General features: G+C 42.4%; 8 protein-coding genes and 2 non-coding genes across 14 annotated transcripts; 8 read left to right on the forward strand and 2 right to left on the reverse strand.

Moving 5' to 3' along the window:
• The first annotated feature begins 615 nt into the window (after positions 1 to 615).
• On the forward strand, positions 616 to 4,584 carry LOC145708010 (CCR4-NOT transcription complex subunit 2-like). Its single transcript, XM_081785615.1, has 12 exons — positions 616 to 663; positions 1,057 to 1,153; positions 1,198 to 1,261; positions 1,398 to 1,547; positions 1,674 to 1,812; positions 1,858 to 1,924; positions 2,017 to 2,117; positions 2,160 to 2,348; positions 2,447 to 2,619; positions 2,660 to 2,818; positions 3,002 to 3,127; positions 3,180 to 4,584. The coding sequence occupies exons 2-12, from the start codon at positions 1,086 to 1,088 to the stop codon at positions 3,237 to 3,239; spliced, it is 1,296 nt and encodes a 431-aa protein (XP_081641741.1). The 5' UTR covers positions 616 to 663; positions 1,057 to 1,085; the 3' UTR covers positions 3,240 to 4,584.
• A 22-nt stretch (positions 4,585 to 4,606) lies between these two features.
• LOC145709285 (elongator complex protein 1-like) lies at positions 4,607 to 8,893 on the forward strand. Its single transcript, XM_081786964.1, has 9 exons — positions 4,607 to 4,739; positions 4,801 to 6,678; positions 6,722 to 7,117; positions 7,163 to 7,583; positions 7,759 to 7,939; positions 8,029 to 8,238; positions 8,284 to 8,462; positions 8,535 to 8,687; positions 8,736 to 8,893. Exons 1-9 carry the CDS (start codon positions 4,619 to 4,621, stop codon positions 8,869 to 8,871), a joined length of 3,675 nt encoding a protein of 1,224 aa, XP_081643090.1. The 5' UTR covers positions 4,607 to 4,618; the 3' UTR covers positions 8,872 to 8,893.
• On the forward strand, positions 8,888 to 9,712 carry LOC145708015 (adenosine 5'-monophosphoramidase HINT3-like). The gene is made up of 2 exons (XM_081785623.1): positions 8,888 to 9,040; positions 9,084 to 9,712. Exons 1-2 carry the CDS (start codon positions 8,932 to 8,934, stop codon positions 9,404 to 9,406), a joined length of 432 nt encoding a protein of 143 aa, XP_081641749.1. The 5' UTR covers positions 8,888 to 8,931; the 3' UTR covers positions 9,407 to 9,712.
• Positions 9,674 to 12,131, forward strand: LOC145709286 (nucleoporin SEH1-like). The gene is made up of 8 exons (XM_081786965.1): positions 9,674 to 9,679; positions 9,744 to 9,860; positions 10,541 to 10,718; positions 10,766 to 10,935; positions 11,238 to 11,360; positions 11,445 to 11,628; positions 11,672 to 11,874; positions 11,921 to 12,131. The coding sequence occupies exons 1-8, from the start codon at positions 9,674 to 9,676 to the stop codon at positions 12,035 to 12,037; spliced, it is 1,098 nt and encodes a 365-aa protein (XP_081643091.1). The 3' UTR covers positions 12,038 to 12,131.
• LOC145708014 (ras-related protein Rab-11B-like) lies at positions 12,132 to 14,854 on the forward strand. 4 transcript variants are annotated; one of them, XR_014134794.1, is made up of 6 exons: positions 12,134 to 12,329; positions 12,437 to 12,567; positions 12,612 to 12,748; positions 12,796 to 12,923; positions 13,713 to 14,302; positions 14,352 to 14,854. XR_014134794.1 is itself a non-coding variant. In XM_081785622.1 (5 exons), the coding sequence occupies exons 1-5, from the start codon at positions 12,171 to 12,173 to the stop codon at positions 13,458 to 13,460; spliced, it is 633 nt and encodes a 210-aa protein (XP_081641748.1). In that variant the 5' UTR covers positions 12,132 to 12,170; the 3' UTR covers positions 13,461 to 13,698. The 4 variants fall into 4 exon arrangements, 3 of the variants coding, with proteins under 3 accessions (XP_081641748.1, XP_081641746.1, XP_081641747.1); XM_081785622.1 differs by lacking the exons at positions 13,713 to 14,302; positions 14,352 to 14,854 and adding an exon at positions 13,383 to 13,698 and having other exon boundaries at positions 12,132 to 12,329; XM_081785620.1 differs by having other exon boundaries at positions 13,713 to 14,854.
• Positions 14,855 to 15,196: 342 nt separating this feature from the next.
• Positions 15,197 to 16,579, forward strand: LOC145708012 (tetraspanin-5-like). Its single transcript, XM_081785617.1, has 6 exons — positions 15,197 to 15,392; positions 15,445 to 15,639; positions 15,683 to 15,853; positions 15,895 to 16,098; positions 16,143 to 16,259; positions 16,302 to 16,579. The coding sequence occupies exons 1-6, from the start codon at positions 15,294 to 15,296 to the stop codon at positions 16,371 to 16,373; spliced, it is 858 nt and encodes a 285-aa protein (XP_081641743.1). The 5' UTR covers positions 15,197 to 15,293; the 3' UTR covers positions 16,374 to 16,579.
• Positions 16,580 to 16,635: 56 nt separating this feature from the next.
• LOC145708013 (uncharacterized) lies at positions 16,636 to 17,534 on the forward strand. Its single transcript, XM_081785618.1, is given in 5 exon segments — positions 16,636 to 16,795; positions 16,836 to 16,888; positions 16,891 to 17,069; positions 17,137 to 17,298; positions 17,346 to 17,534. Coding segments are annotated over 5 exon segments (660 nt in total). The 5' UTR covers positions 16,636 to 16,659; the 3' UTR covers positions 17,476 to 17,534.
• A 1,826-nt stretch (positions 17,535 to 19,360) lies between these two features.
• Positions 19,361 to 20,800, forward strand: LOC145707960 (stress-induced-phosphoprotein 1-like). 2 transcript variants are annotated; one of them, XM_081785556.1, is made up of 9 exons: positions 19,361 to 19,464; positions 19,509 to 19,570; positions 19,614 to 19,745; positions 19,806 to 19,989; positions 20,036 to 20,146; positions 20,191 to 20,406; positions 20,443 to 20,545; positions 20,592 to 20,659; positions 20,706 to 20,800. In XM_081785556.1, exons 1-9 carry the CDS (start codon positions 19,408 to 19,410, stop codon positions 20,727 to 20,729), a joined length of 957 nt encoding a protein of 318 aa, XP_081641682.1. In that variant the 5' UTR covers positions 19,361 to 19,407; the 3' UTR covers positions 20,730 to 20,800. The 2 variants fall into 2 exon arrangements, with proteins under 2 accessions (XP_081641682.1, XP_081641683.1); XM_081785557.1 differs by having other exon boundaries at positions 19,809 to 19,989.
• An 861-nt stretch (positions 20,801 to 21,661) lies between these two features.
• On the reverse strand, positions 21,662 to 21,733 carry TRNAH-GUG (transfer RNA histidin (anticodon GUG)). Its single transcript has one exon. It is a non-coding gene; the product is annotated as a tRNA-His (tRNA).
• Positions 21,734 to 21,741: 8 nt separating this feature from the next.
• On the reverse strand, positions 21,742 to 21,813 carry TRNAM-CAU (transfer RNA methionine (anticodon CAU)). The gene has a single exon. It is a non-coding gene; the product is annotated as a tRNA-Met (tRNA).
• Between the last annotated feature and the right edge of the window lie 2,288 nt (positions 21,814 to 24,101).

Here is a 24,101-nt window from a genome sequence, read left to right on the forward strand (position 1 = left end):
GTTTGTGGGTGTTTTCAAAAAATCAAGAGCATACGAATCACATGATTGAATCTCTAGAACATGTGATCCCATCTTGTGTTTTTCACTTTTTTGTCATTAGTCTCCAACGCCAGTTAGGGGAAAGGAGGGTCCGAAAGCGCAAGAATTACAGGTAATTTTCGCGATTTTTTAACAAACAAGGTTTTAACTGTATTTTCTTTTCAGATCATGGAGCTGCCTAATGATCAGCAAGAAATCGAGCTCCAAAGAGGAACCCAAAAGGGGCTCGGGTTCAATATAAGTGGCCATCACGCCATCACCCGCCTCTTGACTCCAAATCGGAGATACCGACACGGAGAAACCAAACCAGAACTCAAATTTTCTGTCAATACCTGAATAAAATCAATTTCTCATTCATTACTTTTTTGGAAGGTTCTAAAGAATTTTTCTCAGATTCGAAAGACCTTCCAAAATCTTGTTGTTTCTTTCTTCGATAACTTACAGTAGAATATTCTGAGTGAGTTATTCTTTCTGAGGGAGTAACTGCCTGTAGTCTGTCGGCAATAGAGGTTGAAGCTTTATCCTTTTTGAGCAGCGCGCGGCGTGGGAGATTTTTGTCCAATCGGCGGCCGTCTTTCTTCAATCCAGAAACTCTCCACTTCTACGTCGACTCCCTCTTCCCAGGTACAATCCCACTCAGCCTGCAACTGCCTGTAATTGCCATTCATTTCTCCTAAACTTAACAAATAGAGAAGGCTGATTCACGCTTCCATCCAAATCAACTTCTATTCAATAATAATTAAACAGAGTCGTCAATTATAGAATATCAATTTTCGGTTGAATTCAATGATTTATCCGCCTTTTCATAAAGTAATCGCTCTTCAAATTAAGAATTTTTCAATAATTACAGAAAGATTCAAGAAGCATCCAGTAATATTCGATTTTCAGGGAGAATTAATCCTCATTCGGGAGTTTTTCTGACGATTTCGACTATTTCTTTCTTTCTTACTTGATTTCGACTTGAAAAACAACCCTTTCTCACCCCCATTTTCTTTATTTCCAACGTCTACTTTTCAGGATCGACCAAAGAAACAAAGAAAAAGAAAATGTTCACGCATCCAAGAATATCCACGTCTCCACATCCGCCAGATTCATACCCCAGAGGCTCCCTAAGGTGCAGTCCTTCTTCAGAGTTAATTCTGTAACTTTTGAATTCAGAATCGACGATTCCTTCTCGCCAAACTTCCCTGCGTGGGATAATCAGCCACGCAACCCGCCCAACGTAAGTTTCTTTCGACTTTTGTATTTTTCTCTAGAGCGCGGCGGAGAGACTGCTTGTTTTTCTCCCAGCCGCATTCTCTCTCTCTCTCCCGCACGCGCAAAGAAAAAGAGATAGAAGTACTAACATGGTTATCCAGTTTCTGTCGATGTCGGAGTCGGACTTTCCGGCGCTGGGGCAACGCAAGGCCGACACTTTTGCGCCCATGTCACGTGCGCCTAATAGCCCTAGCCAGCCAAGCAGACCTCACTCCATGTCCGACCACAACCAGGGCCCTGGCGTCTTAGAAGTAAGTCTTTAAATCATTTGTGGAAACACAACTGTAGAATTCTAGGCCTAGATTATCCCCTAAAGCTTTAGTTTCGCCGTTTAGTCAGAAATAGAAGCAAGTTTTGAATCGCATAAAATATCATAGTTTCCGCTGGAATCGCCCTTCCCGCCGCAACTGAACCTCCCCACGCATCGCGCCTATGTCGGCTCGTTGTCGACGAAGAACGACGAGCGGCCGAGCGAGTTCCAGCTTGACAAGAACGATTTCCCAACGCTCGACCGAGGTAACTCAAGAACCCCACAAGACTCAAGACCACACTCTATTCAAGGCGCGCCCGCCGCCGACATCAGAACCAAACTTCCGGGCAGCTCCGCTCTGGATGATGATTCCAACAGGTAAAAGACGCAAGAGCGGTTTAAATTTTGGCAAGCAAGCCACAAAGTTCTCCAAGAGGGAGATCTTCAAGATGTAAAATCTTATGTTTTAGAGGCACATTTGAAACGACTCCCTTCGACAGCCGGATGCCAGGACTCGTCCCCGGCCTGTCCATCGAAAAAGACACTAAAGCTGATGAAAGATATCGAAATCGTTAGTGCCAACTTACCTTATCTCAATTTAATTGATGTTTAGTTGTGAATCAACGGCCCGCTGTCAATTCAGGAACGTCGATACAATACGATCCCAATACTCAAACCTTGAGTAACGTCCCCAGTTCCATGCTCGCCGATAAACACTCCTTCCTGGGTTGTACAAAGATTTTAAGAGAAGTGTTAGGAGATAAGCAACAAGCAAGAAGTTTACAAGCATTTGACCTCGATAAGGAACGGATACGAATAGTAACTACTAGATTCCACCTTCTTCTCAATTCTCAAATGCTCAGTTTTCGTTCGTCAAGAAATTCTTTGTATCCGAATTCGAGAATCTAACAGATATGGGATTAGCCTTTGTGAAAGGTAACTCGAATCGTCTGATTTACCGCTTCCAGTCGCCCTTCGCGGAGATGCCCTGCCGTGTCCAGGATATCGACATGTTCGTGCCCAACGAGTACTTAACGAACATCCACATACGCGAAAAACTCGCCGATATCAAGGTACTACTCTCTCAAAACAGCTGTACTCAAAACAGAGCAGCTTCAGACAGACAAGTACAGCGAGGAGCTTCTGTTTTGGATATTCTACTCGAACCCCAACGACCACATGCAAATGATGGCCGCCCACGAGTTGTACAAAAGATTATGGAAATATCACATCGAAGAGAAGATTTGGCTCACCCGTCCCCGCAACATTGATGTAAGTTGATACAATACTGTATTGCTTAAGTCTTCGGGTTAGCAAATGACAGCGGAGCTCCCTTTTTAGAGTAGGTCAATGCTAGAGCCTCTAGGGTAAAGTTCTAGGGAAAGTATGCCCCTAAAGTTACCATGGATAACCGATAATAACAGCTTTGACAGTTGCTTTACTCTATATATTCAGGCGCGAGTGAAGAATCAGACGTACGAAGAAGGGACCTTCATGGTCTGGGACACTGAAAACTGGAAGAAAGTAGCTAGAGACTTGAAAGTCGAGTACTCGAAACTGCACCCGTCCGAATACCCCCCTGTAAGTGCCCATTAGACCGATCATCCTCTGACTGTATTTCTTTGTTTTACAGGCACAGCACAGACCAACGTACGCCGAGCCGTCCTTAGGCTCCATCGCCAGGCCACTTTGACGAGGATCACTTTTGAATATTTTTCAATTCTTCTAAAAGTATTGCTACTAAACAAGCCGTTTTTTCGTCAAAACAAAAAAACAAATAATGTTGTTCCTGTGCAAATGCAACCCTTTCTTCTACGCGACTTTTCACCTGTAGCCTCTTAAAACTGGCTACTTCCAGTTCTTTTTGTTTAAATCGTAACAAACTCAAAAGTTGTTTCTCTTTTGGCCATTTCTCTAAGTTCAAGAAAAAACGCTCATCCTCCCTACAGAGTGAGCATGTACCTAAAAAGTAACAAGCCGAGCAGCAGAAAGAAGTCTAGAGTCTCACAAAAAATTTAAATTCCTCTTTTCTCATCATTTGGAACGAACGATCATGATTCATGACGCTCTAGAACTCTTTCTGCTCGGCTGTTTCACTGACCACTGTGCCCTAAGTATAACAACTAGAAGCCCTCTTTCCTCCAAATTATTCCAAATTTCGGTAAATTTTTATCTTTTACCCTGGATTTTACAATTTGCATTCGATTCTCGTCGCCTAATTTAAGTAACAACAATGTTTTTTTATAAAAAAACTCCCTTCAATTAAAAATAAGAACCGAAAATTTAATACTACAAAAAATATACACACACACTTACACTTGAATAGCTGTCTCATCAACTCTCAACCCTAGAAAGACAACAAACAAACAAAAAAAGACGCCCACTCGTTTTTCTTCGGTGTGTTTTTTTATCAACTGCCAAGCAACTGCCGCTTTCCTTCTTTCTCGTATTTGAAATTTCTGAAAATGTGCGCTTCCGTGCGAGATTTTGCTAGATTTTTCTAACCGGCGCGCAGACAAGAGCTTCAGTCACTCTCTCTGTAGTAGAGCTGGTCCCTTAATTCTGCCAGAGCTTTGCAAGAGTCGCCACCTTTTTTGACTTCAATACATCATGAAAACATATTCCATCACGATCTTGAAAGGGTTAAATGATTGTTAAAACATGACGCAGTTCAAGTTGAAAGTCTCCACTAAATCTTATCAATTTTTCGAATTCTAAATTAATTAAAAATATTTAAAAACTGGAGCTACTTTCGTGCTCCAAATTTGAACTATGAGCTAAGTTAAACTTATCCTTTTATTTCAATTCTAAAATTCGAGCTCTTCAATACTTTGATGGAAATTTGGTTCTCTGAAATTACGATCCGCACGTTACGACTGAAAATTCTTACAAAAAATACTTTTTACAAAACAAAAAAATAACTGGACAGAGTGTTCCGGCACTCGTGACAATCCGTGTTTTATTCTTCTGTTATTTGCATTTTTGTTGTTCTATTCGTAAAATGATAAAAAAGACGAACTTCAACATATATCACAAAACAGCCAAATAAATTCAACATACAAATTCAGCAAGATGAGATCGCTAAGATTATGTCGTTTATGCGTTAACAAACTACCGGAACTAGAAAAGGAAAGCATCACAAAAATTATATCATCAGATCAGAATGTGGCCATTGCAACCACCGAAGGAAGGTGTAAGTCATAAGTTCCGGTTGTGGAAGATTGTTATTAGCCAGAGCTCTGATAATGCTTTAGTATTTATGTCTGACAATGGCGGGGCAGAATTCGAAGAAATACCCACAGGAGATCCCAGTGGCATTGTAGACATCCACTTTTTGTTCGACGGGTCGCTTTGGGTAGCGAATGAAATGGGCCAAGTGTTCACAGTGAACGGCGTGGATAGACGATTCGAGGAGATCGGTTTTCAAGAGACGGGCATCAGTGCAGCCAGATGGTCACCAGATGGCGAGTTGTTGGTCATTATTAGTCTTCCTTTGGAGAATGAAGACGCGCTGCAAGTACTGACAGCAGACTTTGAGCCAATTGCCGTACAAGCAGCAGTTACTACTCAGCCAGGGGAGCAGGTCATGGTTAATGTTGGCTGGGGCTCGCGCTCGACCCAGTTCATGGGACAAGCGGGGAAGGAATCGCGCGAAATTGAGCTGAAAGCAGCGACAAAGCTGAGCGACCGAGACAATCTTCAAATCGGGTTGTGCTGGCGAGGCGATGCTGAGCTCTTCTGTACATCCGTTCCTTGTTCTTCCGGGCGCCGCACGCGAATCTACAACCGGGAAGGCGTCCATCTTTCTACCACGGATTCGCCTTCGATATTCCTCGGTCCGATTTCCTGGCGCGCATCTAGCTTGCTTTCTACAGTTGCCGAGTCTATATCCGGACAACTGATCGTCGCGCAAATCGAACGAAACGGACTTGAGCATGGCCAAATCGACTTAATCCTCCAAGATCAACCAGTCACGAAAATCGCTTGGAACGCATCAGGCGTCCTCCTTCTCGTCCAGTACTCTGATTACTTCGAGCTGTGGCGTCAAGAAAATTACCACTGGTATCGACAAGTTCTTCAAAAAATCAATAACGATGGTACAACTTTCATCTTCTGGGATGACTGCGATGCCAATATTCTGCATGTATCTTCCGGTGGAATTCTCAGCAAATATCACATCGAAGCATTCGTTAACGTTTACCAAAGCTCCAAAATACTCGTTGCTGATGGAAAATTTAACAATTTCACAGATTACGAAAAAGCGATCATCCCCCCGCCAATGTTTCAGTCTCAGTTTGACTCGTTACGTTCAAAACCCGCCGTAGTTACAGAAGATGGAGCGCTTATCGTGACGGATAAAGCGATCGTTAATGCACAAGATCAGTCTACTGTGATGGAAGGGGAGTTTTCTGATGTGAACCAGATATTCGCTCTAGGAAAGAAGGCTGTTTTCTTGGTTCATGATACATTGGAGGGAAGTGAACTTGAATACGTTACGCCGGAGACGTCCATCAGGGAGAAGACCTTAATTCAGCCATGTTGGATCACTCATTTCGCTCGAGTCAACGACAATACATTTTTTGTCTCCATGCTCAATCAAGAAGGAGACTACGAGCTAGTCAAAGTTCAAGTAGAAAAGGGAGGACTGCATTACACTCCTTTGGATATAACTCCTTCCACTCATATGTATCGAAGTCTTTTTTGTTCCCAAGGAGAGCCAGTTTATATCTGCAAGAATCAACCATATTTTGGCTGTGATAAACTTCCACTGAAGAACGGAGAAACAGTTTTGTCCCTAGCAGCGAACGACGAGTTTATCGCGGCAACGACGACGTGCCACGAGCTCTTGATCTGGGATCTTTCAAAAGCCGGTCAAGCAAAAGGAGCCGCTGGAATCCAAAGCTGGCAGCCTGTGCGCCGTGGATGCGAGCGTGGAGCTAGTATCGTCACCCTCTTCGGCACCAAGGTCGTCTTGCAAATGCCAAGAGGGAATATTGAAACCGTCGAGCCAAGAGCGATGCTTTTCAAGCAATTAGGATCACTTTTGGATAATGAAAAGGTTGAATGGAAACAGCTATTCAAGATGTGCAGAAGGCAACGAGTCAATCTTAACCTCCTCGTTGATCATTCAGGTGATTTTTCAACTTGTGTTCATTTTTCGATCGATTTTCTAAGGATACAAGAAGTTCCCAGCAAGCGAATTCTTCATCGAGTTACTTCCTAAGACAGCTGGAAAAAATGAAGTCGATGCGTTCCTCAATTTCATTTACGAACTAAGCGAGCAGAACTGCACCCATCCCGGAGGCCTGTACCACGAAATTTATAGAGAGCGTTCAGAAAGGTCGCCAAAGGAGGCTGAAAAAGTTAAGCTCATTTGCAACACAATCGCCGAAAAAGCACGAGAAGATGGAGAAAGACTTTCGCTCTTTTTGAAGATCTATCTGCATTGTCGATTGAAGGTGGTGGGAATGGAGAAGACCTTGGTAGCAATGGCAGAGCTTCGGCAGCAGAAACAGGTCCCAGTGGAGAAGCTATCGGAAGGAATCAAGTTCTTAGCAATCATGCAACAAGGTTATTTTCCATTTGATAAACGCTTTCACTTACTTTACGACTAAGGTGACCATGATTTGTATCATTTCTCGCTGAAGACATTCGACCTTGAGCTGGCGCTAATTGCCGCCCAAGCGATAGAACTCGACCCGAAAGAGTATCTGGCCAATCTCAATAAATTAGACAAGCTTGAAGCCAATTTCCGCAAATATGTGATCCTCGATCAATTAGAATGCTACTCCGAAGCGCTCCTTCAATTAATCCACTTGCACAACTTAAAAGATGATGTCGAGCGAAATATTCCCACGGTAGAAGACTACGTCAATAAGCATAATTTGTTCAACTTCGTTATTCGCCTCCCAAATCTATCAAAACAATTCAAAAAAGACGTCTGTCGAGCATGGGCCGACAAAATGAAGGATAGCAGTCATGATTTGCAGGCAGCAATTCTGTATAAACAGAGCGGAGATGAGGCTCTAAGGAAATGGTGAAGCACGACGACTAGGTAATTTTCGGGATCAGGCTTGAGGATTTTAACTTCTTGCTCTTCTTAGAAAGTCTTAGGGCCTAAGTTCTTAGGCTACGATATCATCCAATTAACAGAAGCAAAAATATCTGAAATGCTAAATAATTCCGAAAGTCCGTCTTCACCAGAATTAAAGTTCAACTCTTTTCTCGAAGCGCCAGCGATGGCGTTTAGCTTCTGACCAGAAGGCGCTACGAAGCGATTTCGACGAGCGTCTGGCCTCCATCCCGACGCAAGACGCGGGCCATGCCTCCTGGGGAGTCAACAGAGACCCCGAAGAGTCCGTCCGTTTGTTTGTTGAAGCAAACCAGTTTGAGGTGAGTGTCATCGCTTTTCGCACTTTGAATTGTGTGTGATGTCAAATTTGACGACTAAAAAGCTGATAAACTCAAGTTCTTTATTCAAGAACGCGCTGATGGTCTGCAACTCGACTGGCCGCGCCGACTTGTTACAAACAGACATACAGCCAGCTGTCAAATCCCACGCTCTGTCGATTCTAGAGCAGTTGAAAGAAATTGTCAAGGCTTGGTCAGAGAGACTTTTGAGGTTAGAAGAATGCAAAGCGAATCAACTCAGGAAAATTCAAATAATGAACGAGGGTTACGACGAGGACCAGGTAAAAGAACCATCTTCTTTTACTGTCGGTAAAAAACAAAATAAGGGAGACTTCGATGATTTGGTTTCGGACTTGGGAAGTGTTCGGACAGGCAGCTCTAGGGTGTCCCGAAGTTCAAGGTCGACGGCAAAGAGTGCCAAATCGAGGAGAAAGAATGAAAGAAAAAAGTTTTCGACAAGAAAGGGATCGCCAACGGAGCATTTGGGCTTGCTAGAAGAGGCCAAGTGAGTAGAAACTACCGAATCTGCCTTTTTCATTAAAAAACGAAACGAAGTTCAATATCCCTTCATCTTTAGATCATCTGTTGGCAAGTTTCAAAAGATCGTCGATGAGTTGGGAAGCTTTTTCGTTGTGCTTGGTTACTGTGGAGAATTTATCCTCGGAGCAGAAATTCAAGATCTCGTGAAGAGATTTATCAATGATTTGGAGCATGAGATCCACAAGATTTGGTACATTTTCTTCTAACGCATTGATTGTTGAAATGTTCTTTTATCTAGGCCTCGGGACGATGAAGGTTTGGTGCTGTTGGAGAACTTCCAAAAAGAAGGCACTTTGAGGGATTTGAGAGACTTGAGCGTTCTCGCTCCGCCGGAGATTCCAAAGCGATTCCATAACTTTTCCATTTTTGACTGAGAATCACTTTTCCGGCGTTAAATTATATTTTCTCATCGTTTATCTCTTATAGAATATAGAATGTCGAAAGGAACGAAAAGAGGTTGTCTATTCTGTGGAATTATTGCGGGAACAGAGCCCGGAAGAATACGAGCAAGCCGGGAGTTGTATACAGTTATCGACGATCTTTGTATGTACCGAGTGAATGCTTGAAATAAAAATGTTTTCGGTAGATCCAGATCACAATCACACACTCGCCCTGCCCAACAAGCACATCGAGAACGCCTCGATTTTGACGAAAGAACACATTCCACTTCTTCTTGAGATGGCGGAAGCGTCGCTTGATGTCCTCCGAGCCACGTACGGGACCGCTCTCGATGAATCCCAAGTCGTCATGGGTTACCACTGGCCACCCTTTAACTCCCAGTCCCACTTGCATCTCCACTTGCTTTATCCTTACAGCGAATTTTCTTTTCTTTACAAACTGCGCTTCCTACCTCGCTCTCCTTGGTTCATTAGACATTCAGATCTGATATCCCGTCTTCAAAAAAGCTAGCAATCAAAAATTTCGAGAAAAGAATCAACTTTACCCTAACCGAAAAACAAAATATCCTTTATTCTTCACAGTAAGGGTTAATTAATTAACCCGTGCGCGCATATCAATCAAAAGTTGATAATTGTGCGCGCATGGGTTAAAATAAAAATGAGCCTATTTTTACAGAATAACCCTATCGTTAAAAACAAGCCCTAGAATCTATCTATCTTTCAACTGTACTATACGTCTCTTTTGGTTACCGGATCATCTTTCTGTAAAAAAAACAGCATGAGCGTCAGATTTGACGCTCGAGTGATTTGAGAATTGTTTCCGCTCAATTTAAAATCGACTTCTTCAGATGAGAAATGATAGCGGCTTGAAGCTACGTGAAACTGCAGACGATTTGATTTTGGATATTCAGTTCGACCATTATGGCACTTCTTATGCCACTGCCTCCGCCGACCACTACCTCAGAGTAAGAAGCCAGCACTAAACCTTATCTTCCCAAAGCCTGAGGGTTCTGTAGTGTAGAGAAGGATGCTTCAATTTTTCCAAGCATAAGGCGGTTTCCAATGGCCATAAGCCCTTTTGTTTGCCCGGGCAATAACTTATCAGAATGACTATTTGAATTGTTTGAGCATTATAACTGAGTCATTTCCCGTCATTATGGCGGTTTTTAGCATCTTTGGGAGCTTTTTTGGCCGCGGGCCACGGCGAATTTCGTGGCCACGCCAATCAGACGAACCTCTCAGCCTATTTTTCCTCTGACTCTTCCTCTAATTTTGACATTGCACTTATTGAAATAGTGACTCACTCGCCCGAGATCTACTCATGCAAAGATTGCCTTACCTTTTACTCCTACATCGGCCCGGGCTAGACGCGTCAGAGAGCTCCCTTTCCGACTAACAGACAAGACGTTTAATTATGCAAAAAGAATAGGAAGAACTAGAGGTTGAGAACAAGGAAAAATGAATACTTGAGTTCGTTTCTTCAAGGCATAAAACACACTAACGATTTGATTCGATTCTGTCACTTTTCTGGTAAATTTCTCCCTCAGAAGACGTTCTATAGAACTTAATCTGACTTAATTTCAAAAAGAAATATGCTACTTTTATGTTCTTTATCGAACAGTTCCTCCATCAGCATTTGTTTCAGATCTACAAGAAAGACCAAAATGGCCAGTACGTCTTTACCGCGGGTTGGATGGCCCATTCAGCAGCGATCTGGCACCTCGATTGGGCCCATCCCCGCCACGGCACCGTCCTAGCAAGTTGCTCCTTCGACAAGCAAGTGAAATTCTGGCTGCCCCCTGCAATGATCCGAAGCGCTTCTGGTAATTCCATTTTATTGACGCTGACATTCAATTTTCCGCTCTTGAAGAAGCAAAGAAGTCAACGGATTGGGTTTGCTTTGACTCGCACGGGGTTGATAAGCGAGGCTCGGTCACAGACGTTCGTTTCTCGCCAGAGTGGTTCATGGCCGATCACGGAGAGCCGAATCCCAAAAGCGGATCCAAAGTCTACGTCGCTTGCTGCACTTCTGACGGACAGGTTAGATAAGAAGAGAATCCCTACTCCGTAAAATCATCAATTTGAGACTTTCCCTTGCTCCCCCTTTTAGTAAGAGAAAAAAGATTCATCCGGGCTGAAAATGACTAATTAATTTATATTTGCTTCTCATCTAAAATCATTTTTAATGACGGCACGGGGCGCGAAATAATCGCAATGAACAATGAGCTTTTTCTCTCTTCAGTGAAGCTGTTTCTTTAGTGACTCAGCCACGGAACAGACAACTCTTATTCACCACTGGCTTCCTCTTTTATTCCTTCTGTTTCTTAAGCTTTTCTGTTTAGGCAAAAGTTTATTACGCTGAGAGCCCTGTGAACAAAAGGACCCAGTTCAAGGAGCTGCGCCCGTACATTATTATCAATAGCAACAACAGCAGCTTTCGATGCACCAGCCTCGACTGGAGCAGGGTAATTATCCCAACTCATAAATTTTTACTTGCTCCCGCTTCATGCGAAATCAAAGAAAGAGAAAGAGAGAAACTCCTCTTCTAGTTACGCAGGAAGTCGCAGTTGATTGCCATCGGTGCCGAAGTCAACGAAAAGAGCACACAGGCCCAGCAAGGAGCTGGAGCAGTGCAAGAAACTGGCAACTTTAGGCTGTACAGATACATGCAAAAATCACCGTCGGAAATCGAAGGGGGACAAGAAGGGGAAAGAGCATGCTGGGACTTACTAGGTAAGCATCAAGCGGAGAATGATTGGTCTAAGCTTTGAACTAGAGGGAAGCTCGTATGCTCCTTGGGTCGACAAAATAGAAGGGACGATCAATTTGATCCGATTCGCGAACATCTTCGGCGGGAATAGCCACACATGTGCAATAGCAGCCAACAACCTCGTCATTATCTCCATACATCCTGATACGTTTCAAGTGACGCCGATGCAGATCGTTCTTCCGGACGGTCTTGCACTCGAAAAGACATGGGTTTGTACTCCTTCAAGTAGGTTAACCCCTGTAAAGTGATGTTTAGCGATTGGCTTGGGATAAATCCGGGCGCGTCTGTACCGTGCACAACGAAAGAACGCTCCAGTGGACGCGTACGTATTCCAACGACGATAAACTTTGCTGGATAGGCAAGGCGATCTAACCAAGTTCATCCGTTTTAACACCACTTCCCTTCTTCGTGACAAAAAAATCTTCTGCCAAACTTCAACTTCAACGCGAAATTACAAATACTGTCCGTCGTTTTTCTTCAGAATGAATTTCCAAGAGCAAAAGCGATGGGACGCGACGACGAATATGACTACCTCTTCAAGGTTGTGCTCATCGGAGACTCCGGCGTCGGCAAATCCAATCTTCTCAGTCGATTCACGAGGAACGAGTTCAACCTCGAGTCTAAATCCACCATCGGCGTTGAGTTCGCTACAAGAAGTATAGAAGTAAGTTATCTTATAATCAAAGAGTAACGGCTACTCTGTAGATGAGAATGAAGCTGAAATTCTCGCCAATTTCCCCAAGAAAAATAACGCTTCATTTGACAATCTAGGTAGAAGGCAAAACTATCAAAGCGCAGATTTGGGATACTGCTGGTCAGGAGAGGTACCGTGCTATCACGGCCGCGTACTACCGAGGCGCCGTCGGTGCCCTTCTCGTCTACGACATTGCCAAGCACACGACGTAAGAATATTAAACAATGGAGCTTTCTTATTGTGAATTGCTAGTTACGAAAATGTTGAGCGCTGGTTAAAAGAGCTTCGGGATCACGCAGATAACAACATCGTCATCATGCTTGTGGGAAACAAATCCGATTTGAGGCACTTGAGAGCTGTGCCGACAGAAGACGCGAGAAACTACGCAGGTAAGCCATATACAATCCCCTTTTTTCTCAACAATTTTCAACTTCAGAGCGTCAGAGTTTGAGCTTCATCGAAACCTCGGCGCTGGACAGCACGAATGTAGAAACGGCCTTTCAAAATATCTTAACAGAAATTTATAAAATCGTCTCCCAGAAGCAACTCGGCGATTCAGATCGGGTAAGTCCAGAATTGACTTGAAGCAGGTTTTATTTAATCACCGCGTTAAATAAAATTACCACTCGCAATTTACAATTACGATAATTATCAATTAATTATATTACAAAAAACACTGATTGTCACTACTAGAAAAGAGCTCGATTCATTCCTATTCACGATATGAGTAATGATAATCAACATATCCAGATAGGCTTAAAATTATTGCTCGATTTCCTGACGATTTCAAAACAAACACACACTCATATACCTTGGCCGCTTCTCATCCTCGTAGAAATAAATTTCAAATATTTTGAATTTACAGGAGAAGACTTTGACTCTGTCAAATTTTGAGTGTAGAGGATCCGAGTTTTATTTCTGCGACGATGTTTAGCGCCTTTAATTCACCTTTATCTTGTTTGACTTTTGGCGATTTGTGGCGTGCTAAAACCAGTTTTGCATTGTGTTAAATAGGACATGCAGGATCTCCAAATCGGCGATGGAACGGTGCCCCTGGACGCGCCGAATCCTCCTTCCAGTTCCAAAAAAGGCTGCTGCTGAAGCAAAAAAATACCGACAACTAAAAACACCCTTCTATATATCTCTCTTTATATTTCCTCACGACCACCTATTCTCTTCACTACGCCTCTCGGACCCTCTTCTCGTGTGCTCTTTCTTTGCTTTATTTTCTTTCTGCTTTTGCAAATCTAATCGTATTAGATCTGCAGGCGCAGTTAGATTCTCCTTAGGCCCCCGTACTCGTAGCTGGTGTTCTCGAAACAAGTCTAAAGCTAACTCTTTCTCTTTCGTCAGGGCGGTGACTTGCCAGACAATGACGTGGTGGACATCCACGTGCCGGACTCGACACCGGGTAACCAGCGCAAGAAGAGCGGCTGCTGCAACCAGGACTGAGCCCGAAGCAACCAAAAAAGGCACACACTGACGTACTGACCTCCTCTCCTCTCTCCCGCCCAGTGGGTCAGTGTCCCCAACAAAAAAAATACAAAACAAAAAATTCGATTCTCGAGGTCGCGAGTTTTCTTTTTCTGTTCATTATTAATATTATTTACCATCTGTCAAAAACAACCAAAAGATTGTACTTCTCAGCATTCTTTCTTGACAAAAACCATTCTACAAAAAAAAAGACTATTCGATATAACTTATTTAATAATTTCAATTTCATTCTCTTTCCTCCAGAGCAATCTCAATTATTCAATATAATAACATTCATGCACATCATCATCACCATCATATTATTCACGATTTTCGCATCTTTCGCGCTTTCTTCAAGTTTAAGACCTTTATAGTGACCTTACAGAGTCCTTCGCATTTTTGAAAATTCTAGACAGCAGCAAAAATATTTCAATCAAAGCTTACTACGGCAAGACTCAATTAATCAGCCGGTAATACATTAGCTCCGGTAAATAAGCACATTTCCCTTAATTCTTTTAGAAACGGGAAGGAAAAACGACCTTACTTGTAGTGGATACTTGCGTTTTCGGGACAAGATTAAAGATTTCAAACTGCGATCCAAGAAAATATAATCCTATGATGTAATGTAATCAATTTTTAAAGGCGATCGATTTCTACTATTTTCGTCGTTATTTGACATTTTTCTGTGGATGAAGCCCCAGGGCTCGTGATTCAGAAGGCAAAAACCAACCAACGCAGCATTCGTGTGAACTTCCTCCTTCTCCCATTTACTACTACTATTCCGCTAGTTCAAAATCAAGAGAGAAAAAAGAACAGACTCCGTTGATTCACCAGGTCACTCTAGGCTTTCTCCCCCTTCTCTTTCATTTATTTTCTATCTCAATACATCACTTCGAGAAAACAGCTCCTCTCTCTCTCAACCTCCTTAAACATCCTTAAAATTTCCGGAAGTGCAAGTGCAATCTGTTTTTTAGATTTCATTTTTGATTAAATTTTAAAATAAACAAAAAAAGTTCATCTTTCAGTTACATCTTCCAATTAATGGGAAAAGGCTGGGTTTTGCCTTTTGTTATGGACAGGGAAAACTGATTCTAGCCGCATAAGAATTAGATAAAGTTCATTTTTTATCGATTTCTTCCACATAGCTACTGGATTTCGCACGGGATTCATAGTAGCTATATAATGAAAATTTAGAGCAATCTTAAAAATTGGCCCTATATTGTAAAAAGCAAATTTCGCAAAAAGAGAATTGCGGTACACTGACGCGCGGGTGCTTTAACTTTAATCATCCCCCCGTTTTAAATAAATCATCGGAGTGCACTTTTCTCTCGAGTAATTGGCTGCCGACTTTTCGGGCGATGATGATGATTAACGCTTCTTTGATTTTCAGATGATTTGATACAAGAAAGATTCGATATTTGATCGCGGAAGAGAGAAATTCGGTATTCTAGAGCGAGCCACATGCCGCACCATGGCGCGGTGCAAGTTTATAGAGGCCGAACGGTGGAAGTATCAACCTGCACCAAATATTTTCTATTCGGCTTCAACACTCTATTCTGGGTTAGTCTTCCTCGTTTCAAATGAATACGAATTTTGATCGTTTTTCTTTCAGCTCGTTGGCCTAGCTCTTCTCGTTATTGGCTTCTGGGCGTGGACGGAAAAAGGTTTCTTCGACAACATTAGTGAAGTATCCGACATTCCCTTCGACCCAGTCGTCCTCATCATTTCCATCGGCATCATTATGTTTACCCTTTCTTTTACGGGCTGTGTCGGCTCGCTCCGAGAAAATATCTGCCTTCTCAAATTCGTAAGTCCCAACAAACGACCTTTTCAACCACATTTTTGTGAAGTTTTCCACGATTTTGGGGATGATCTTTTTCGGAGAACTGGTCTGTGCCATCCTCACATTTGTCTACAAAGACTGGTTCAACCAAAAGTTCAATGACTTCATGGAAACGACGATTATCAAGTACCGCGATGATCCAGATCTCCAGAATATCATTGACTTCGGCCAAAGAAAGGTAAATCCTCTATTTTAACATCAACATCATTCGTTTTATAGCTTCAATGCTGTGGGGGTGTTCAGGGCGCACAAGACTGGGAGAGCAACATTTACTTCAATTGCTCATCAAGCATCGAGCTCAACGGCATCGACTATCGCCCGGTCGAGTCGTGCGGTGTTCCCTTCTCCTGCTGCGCGCATGGTGACATCAATTACGACGAAATTACGAATACGCAGTGCGGCTATGGCGTTCGCAGTAAGAAGGTGCTTTTTGTACTTTTCCTTCTAGTCGTATTCAAGAAATTCAGGAAGCCGACTGGGGCGAAGACATCTGGACTGATGGGTGCATTGAAAAATTCGAGCAGTTTCTGAGGAGAGAAGTTTACCTAGTCGCGGGCTTATTTATTGGCGTCGCTCTCTTACAGGTAGAAAGACCTCAAAATTCAGCAAGTTAAGAATTCTTTTAGATTGTGCCGATCTGCTTCGCGCAAAACATGATATCCGACATTGAAACCATCAAAGCAAGCTGGCATCGTTGAAGCTACTGTATTCCCTTCAATCCATCGCCTTATCAATTTTTACAAGAAGATTCTTCACCTTTTCACTAACGCAAAAGTACCCGCAAATCTCCTGTACATAATTCTTATCCTTTTCCTTTCCTTTTTTACTTGAATCTTGACCTTTTTAACCTGCCGTTGCTCCCGTTATATTTCTTCCGAATCTGTACCAACACATCCTTATCTTTCCTACCCCGACGAATTGCAAATTAAATAACAACAACATTCAAAAAGACCAAAACTCCTTCTTCAGAAACAAAAGACATAAATGAGCTCAAAAGTCTACATCGGCAACCTGGGCAGGGACCCCTTGCCCGAGAGCGACCTCGAGGAAGAGTTCGAAGATTTCGGACCGATCAAAGAAATATTTGTTGCGCGTAATCCACCGGGCTTTGCGTATATAGGTACTGAACAAAGTTCTTCTACTTCTTTTAACGTCGCTAGATTTCATGTCCGAAAAAGACGCGAAGCAGGCAGTGCGCGAAATGAGCGGCAAGAAAAGATCTGCGGGCGCAGGTATGTGAGGGTCGAGATCTCCCACAAGTCGAGAAACAGGAGACAGAGAAAGAGAAGCATCAGCCCGGAGACGTACAGAAAGTATGGATCTCGAACGCCGTCTCCGGAGCTGCGCGAAGAGTCCAGATCCCGCTCCAGATCTCCGATCAGAGTCAAACCTTTGCCACGGGTTCAGCTAATAGATTAATCATTTGGAAATGAGCGAGTCCATAGTGTTAAACCCTGAAAAGAAACCAAACAAGCCAAGAAAGAAGACTAAAAAGGAAAAGAAAGAAGAGCCCGCACGAAAGGCCTCGACCGACAGCGTGACGACTTCCAACTCGGAAGACGCCTTCGAAGTCGCCGTGGCAAAGGCGCTCGTCAAATCTGAGCCTGAGCGGGCTAAAAAGAGGTACAATCGCTGCCTCTTCTTTTCGATTTTTGATCAGTGTGTTTTAGGCGACCAAAGTCCAAAATCCAAAAAGTGTCCAAGAATTCCGAGTACCAGAATTATCGGATCACGATGGACATCACGCCGTTCAAGATCGAAGACAATGATGACGATCACGTCATGGAAGAAGTCGACTGAAATTATTTTTGGCTTTCTGTCTGTGTGTTTTGAAACACTGCCTTTTTTAACGTGACTACGACGCTAACAGAAGCATTTCGCGATCTAAAAACAACGCGCGAAATGAAGAAGAGTTTATTTTTGCAAAAGAACTATTTGCATGCAGGAGCAACTTTTGAAATGGAGATATTTTTCAACTTCGAATTCGGTGGAAATTTTTCCTTTTCGAAAATATACTTACAATCGCCTCCGATGTCTTGTCGTCGAAAGCGTGGTAAATTACTGAAACGATTTTGGTGTTGATAGTTCGAGATTTCGAGTTTCTTACGAATAGAGATGTTGGAGCTTAAATTAATGAGAAATGAAGCCAGATGGATTTTTCGATCGCTGCCCTGAATTTTTAAAAAATTACTGCTTCCAGAAAACGTAGCGAGTTTTGCACCATTGTGGTCTTGGTCGCGTACTGAGCAAGGATGACGAGCCAGGGCGTATTCTATTTTTGAGACCTCAAAAAAAGGCACAAATTACATTTGATCGAATTTATGAGTCCCTTCCAAAAGGACTGTTGAGGCAAGGAATGTTGAAGAAAGCTGGATGTGTTTCTTTCCTCTGTTGCGAATGAAAACGGGGAAGATCAAAACGACCAGAAAAACGAAGCAAAAGTAAAAGATAAACGGCAGTTTGACGAACTGATCCATGTTCGCCCAAATGTGCGGGTCGATGTTGATAACCAACGGAGAAGTGAGGGCGTAGTAGATGTGGCATTGCCAGCGAGTGTGTCTTTTCGGTCTTGAGAGAGCATCGGAAAATAAAAACTCCTTGAAAGTTCAAGCGCTTCCTAAAAGGCCAAATGCTGATGATAAAGCACAACACCCACATGAGTCCGACAATGATCCGGGAGTCCTCTCTTCGGAACTTTTTCTTGTAGTAGTTTGGCGAAACGCAGGCGACATAAGAATCAAGCACCATTGAAATTATCAGGAATACGGAGACGATGCGAGAGAGGAAGACTTCAAATTGCGTTTTAAAACAAAGATAGCTCGTATTTTTTCCTTTTTAGTTTTAAAACAAACATAAAACAGCGAAAAAACAGTTCTCCGCAGTTTCCCAAAGACAAAGATGGCCCCGAAGTACAAGATAATTTTTCATAAGAATATGTGGTAGGCAAAGCACGCCATAAATAAAGTCTAAAGGAGCTTTAAAAAGGGACTTTTTAAAAAGAACTACCTGCAATGGCCATTGAAAATTTGATAAAGTTGCGGCTGTCGATCGGATTTACCTGGCTTACTCTCATTGTTGCAAAGAGAAGGACTTTTCTGAGGATTACGAGAAGGAACGATTAGTTGAGAATAAACTGATTAACTTTCAATCCCTAGCTACACTGACTACACACGTGATCAAGCAAGTGATGGAAAGGTAGAGCATGTAAGAAAGCGTTTCTAGTGGAATGGATCCGTCGCTCGGTGTTTCATACGTCCACCAAAAGCTCTGGTGAACATGATGTCCTCCGTTCATATCTTTGAGCATTTGATTTACATCTATGTTCCTACAGATATGAACAGTACTTGAATGAAGAGCTGCGCTAACCTGACTTCTTGCAAAATACTAACGACATTCATTTCAAAGTTTTTCGAAGCCTCTCTCGCCATCGTCAATAAAAATATATTGGTTTTAGTTAAGCTTTCTCTTTTTATACTGATTCGGCATTTTATAATCACGCTCATGAATACTTTAACTTCGACGCGATTCGTGCTGACAGTTTCTCGTCGCGCGCTCCTAAGCCGTTCCTTCCGCGTTCTCCCTTATTGCTTCTCTTGGTACTGTAATACAAGGCTCTTCCTTGATCCCAACCGTCGTAGATGACAATCTTGGTTCGTTCGGTACTTGTGTCAAAAATTGTTTTCATTCAAAGCTTGTTATTGTCCGCAGTTCAAAGATTCGTATTAGAGTAAAATGGCTTTGCAATTTGAGTCCTATGACGGAGGCAACTTCATGGGAAATCTATACATGGTAAGTGAAGACAGTTTATTAACTTTTATCAAAAAATCAAATAGAATATGCTTGTTGGAACTGCGGCTGAAGCTCTTGAAGCTGGTGATTTCAATGAAGTTGATAGGTAAATATTTTTTATTACTAAAACACAGGTGATAATTAAATAGGGTAACTTCAATCATGTTGAAAGGAGATATTTCTTATCATGTGGCATACAAATTGAAAGGAATTGCATTCCAGCGGATGAAGAGGGAGCTTGATGCTTTGGTCACGTTTGAGGACTGTCTCAAATACCATCCAGGGCCGGAATGATAAGATTAAAAGATCCTCAATGATTTTCAATTATAAATTCCTAAAGAAGAAGACGATGAGCTGTGGGCGCTTCTTAATAAAAGTAGAATTGAAATAGCATCAAGCGAAATGTTGGAGATGTTCATGAAGGACGAGCGTGTGAGAAAATACTACCAAGACCCAGTATTTTTGTTTACGAAAGGGCTGAAGTTTATTGCTGGTTGCAGAGCGAGTAACATTCGATCAATTGACGTTCCTATCTTCTCTAATTGTCGAAAATATGAGTTATCTCTTTCAGCATGAAGATTATCAAATATGGCGAGACACCACAGAAGTTATGCTGGGACGAAAACTGCCGGAGTTCAAGCGAGGCCAAGATATAATTGAAGAATTCGAACGGCTTTTTCAGGTAAGCTCCTACTTTAATTCAGGTTAAACTGGTAGAACCCGTAGGACATAAACAACAGGAACATCGAAAGACGAATCGGCAACGCGTTTTTCAAAGCTCAACGGTATCAATACGCAATCAAAAAGTACGAGGACGCGATTAAACATTTTGATGGTACGGATATCGCCGTGTACAATAACATCGCCATGTGCTACTACAAACTTGGACAGACAGAAGACGCCAGCAACAATTTCGATAAATGTCGAACAAAATGCATCAAGGTAAAATCCATTTACTAATCTCCTTTATGTCTTTAGGCACTTGTGATCGGACAACAACACGGAGCTCAAAAGAAGGACATCTCTAAAGCAATGGCGAGAATCGGAATGTGCTACGAATGCGAAAAAGATTACGAAAAAGGTTTTGTTTCAAGAAATGCAATTTTGACATTGAATTCCAAATTAAGCCATTGAATGGTTTGAGAAGTCTGTTGCAGAACACCCGGACAAACATGTCAGCATTAATCTCGCGAAGGTGAGCGTGGCAGATTCAGTAAATTTAGTAAAAGTCAATATTTTAGCTCAAGAAACAGCATCAAAAATGAAGGTCTACTAAACTTATATATTTCTTTCCCGTTCAATTATTATTTCGAATAAAACCAGAATTACTGATAAAGGCGTCTTGTTATCCCTTTGTTAATTATCAAAGAAGCCTGAAGGCCACCTGCTTCGTCAGGAAGTTCATCCTATCGTCATCGCGCGTTGAATTGAAGCAAGTTCTAAAGGCGAAATAGCGCTGCGGTGGCCTTGGTCTTTCGTCCTTCGCCAACTGTGACAAATGCGTCAAACCGATAAAAAAGCATTCGAATAAATTGTCGACTGCGCAACTTCGGGCGAAGCGCCAGTCCCGCGCTATTTATTCTTTGGTGCCGCGAATGTCCAAGGAAGGGATTAACCGCTCTGAATCGCTCTAAATTAAACGTGCACTTTGTTTTTAAGTTAAAAAAAGAGGCTAAAAAGGAAAACATTCTCTAGAACACGGGATCCCATCTTTGTGTTTTTCACTTTTTGTCATTAGTCTCCAACGCTAGTTAGGAGAAAGGAGGGTCCGAAAGCGCAAGAATTACAGGTAATTTCACGTTTTTTTTTGTGAATAAATTTTAACCCGGAGAATTTTCAGATCTCGAGGTCAAAGATCGCGAAATCGAGCTCCAAAGAGGAACTCAAAAGAGGGGCTCGGGTTCAATATCATCCTGGAAAGGACCGACAGAAAAAAGACAAGTCGAAAAAGTCCAAGAAAAGAAAAGCGAGGAAGTAATCCACGATCTGTCTCTCTCAAACCTGAATAAAATCAATTTCATCTATATTTTTTCAAATTTTGGAAAGATCTGAGGAAAAGTTTTCTAATTCAAAAGACTTTCCAAAATTCTCTTGATTCTTTCTTTATTTCTGCATTGTTACTAGTAGTAGATGAGCTCTGCCGAAAGAAAATCGGTATAGTTCCCGGTTTTCCGCCGAAAAGGGGATGAAAAAAGTTTGCTGTAACCAGGATTCGAACCTGGGTTGTCACGGCCACAACGTGAAGTACTAACCACTATACGATTACAGCGGGGTATATAGCAGAGGGAGGTTTCGATCCTCCGACCTCTGGGTTATGGGCCCAGCACGCTTCCGCTGCGCCACTCTGCTGGAAGCGAAGGCGCAAAATTGACGATATGAAGTAAACCTACATACGTTGCAATTTCCTGCAAAAAAAGAAGAAAGAAACAAGAGAGAATTTTGGAAAGTCTTTTGAATCAGAAAACTGTTCGTCAGATCTTTCCAAAATTTGAAAAAATAAAGGTGAAATTGATTTTATTCAGGTTGGGGAGAGACAGATCGTGGATTACTTCCTCGCTTTTCTTTTCTTGGACTTTTTCGACTTGTCTTTTTTCTGTCGGTCCTTTCCAGGATAATATTGAACCCGAGCCCCTCTTTTGAGTTCCTCTTTGGAGCTCGATTTCGCGATCTTTGACCTCCAAGATCTGAAAGTTATACGGATTAAAACTTATTAACAAAAAAACGTGAAATTACCTGTAATTCTGGCGCTTTCGGACCCTCCTTTCTCCTAACTAGCGTTGGAGACTAATGAAAAAAGTGAAAAACATGAAGATGGGATCCCGTGTTCTAGAGATTCCATCACGTGATTCCGAAAGTAGAAAAAGGAAAAAGGAATAAAGATTCTGGAACATTCGAAAGGTGTTATCAATTTCTGAAATTGCTGAGTTTTGTGTTCGGCCTTACTCTAACCAACCGCTGTGGTATTTCGCCCGCCTCAATAGAGCCCATGATGACGAGAGGATGAACTTCTCGAGTCACTCTAGCGCGGCGGCGAGCGTTTTTGAAGTGACGAGTTGAGGGATCGGCGGCTAACGGGGTTACTTGCATTCAGAAATTTCGCCAAAGAGAAAAATCGGCTCACGAAAGTTCGAGCGTTTTTTCCTATTTCCGTGGAACTGGCGAGGCGCTAATCAGCGAAAATAGCGCGACCCAGCCACAAACATTTTCTAAAGCGATCAGCCAAACTTGATTCTTCGCGGAAGGAAATGAGGGTACACACAATGGCAATACGACGAAACACAAGTTACAGTAGTTGATCTTCATTATCGAAGCAGAGTTCAAAGAGCTTCAAAACTAGGCGGCTTTGCGGCTCTCACGTCCTCGAAACATGGTCGAAATTTCAAGAGAAGCTTGTTTCTTGAACAACTTGGCCTTGAATTATGTCAACTTACGCTCTATCATAAATACGAGTCAACGATCCTAGCGCAACTTTAAAACGGGCTTCTCGCCAGGCTGTGAACTCGGGGATCGAAAGAGGATCAGCTCAAGAAGCATGACCAAAAAAGAACCCTTCTCCTCCATAATCTTATTTTCTGCGACGTAGATGGCATATAATACTTTCTTTTTTCCTTTTTTTTGACGCTTTTAGCCTCTGAAATACTGTAGAAGCGAGACTCTTAGATGGTGTCATTGACAATGGAAAATGAAAGTACCATTTTGGTGCCCTGACGATGAAGTTGATCCTTGCGGAGCAACAGAACAGCTCAATCTCACGGGAAAATACCCCGACTACTTGCTGGTCTCCAAATTTTATCAAAAGTCAAGAGTTGATGAAGACCACGCAGAATCAGACTTGGCGATTGCGAATGATAAAGTCAAAAGGATGAAGAAAAAACTAAATGAAGCAGAAAAGGCTCTCACGAAGGCAAAGGCAAGTGTCAAGGCAAAGAAACAATGGCGCAAAAAAGTTCAAGGAAGGCTCGTTTATGTGGTACAAAATTTGGTTGAAAATGAAAGTGAATCAGAAGACGGTAAGGATGAAGGAAATCTTCAACAAAAGCAGTTTAATAAGCTTTTCAGACTCCTCAGATGATGATGAGCCCCCGGAAAAGAAGGCGAAGAATGATGATGGGAACGAAAAGTCTCCATGCAAGGTCTGCTTCTTCCACTTCGACGACGAGCGCCCAGAAGCCTCCCTCACTTCCTGCGGACACAAGGCTTGCGTCCCCTGTCTCGATGCTCTCCAGCCGAAGACATGCCCAATCTGCCGTAAGGAATTCACTGAGGAGCAGATTCTCAAGCTTTTCGACTGACCGTTACCCTTCTCGTCTCCTACCAATAGAAATTTTGCACAATGTTCCGAGCCACTCTCGTCGAACAAATTTAAAAATAAATGAAAAAACAGACTTAAAATCTTATTTATTGCAGTTGATTTTGCAGCAAGCAGATTGAATTTGTCAAAAACAAATTTTCCATGTTTCCCACCACGTTTTTTTTAACAAAATCATCCTTTTTCTCACCTCAATTGAACTGGACTACGGAATCTAAGGTGATCTTTCTCGAAGCTCTAAGTTCCTAAAAGTCGTTTTCCTGCGTCTAATTGCATAAATCAGAAGATATTGAATGTTCCTGGCGCAGGAGGGCGGTTTGACCTTTCT

This window comes from Oikopleura dioica, chromosome XSR (assembly GCF_907165135.1).
Source record: "Oikopleura dioica chromosome XSR, OKI2018_I68_1.0, whole genome shotgun sequence".
Classification (NCBI taxonomy): domain Eukaryota; kingdom Metazoa; phylum Chordata; class Appendicularia; order Copelata; family Oikopleuridae; genus Oikopleura; species Oikopleura dioica.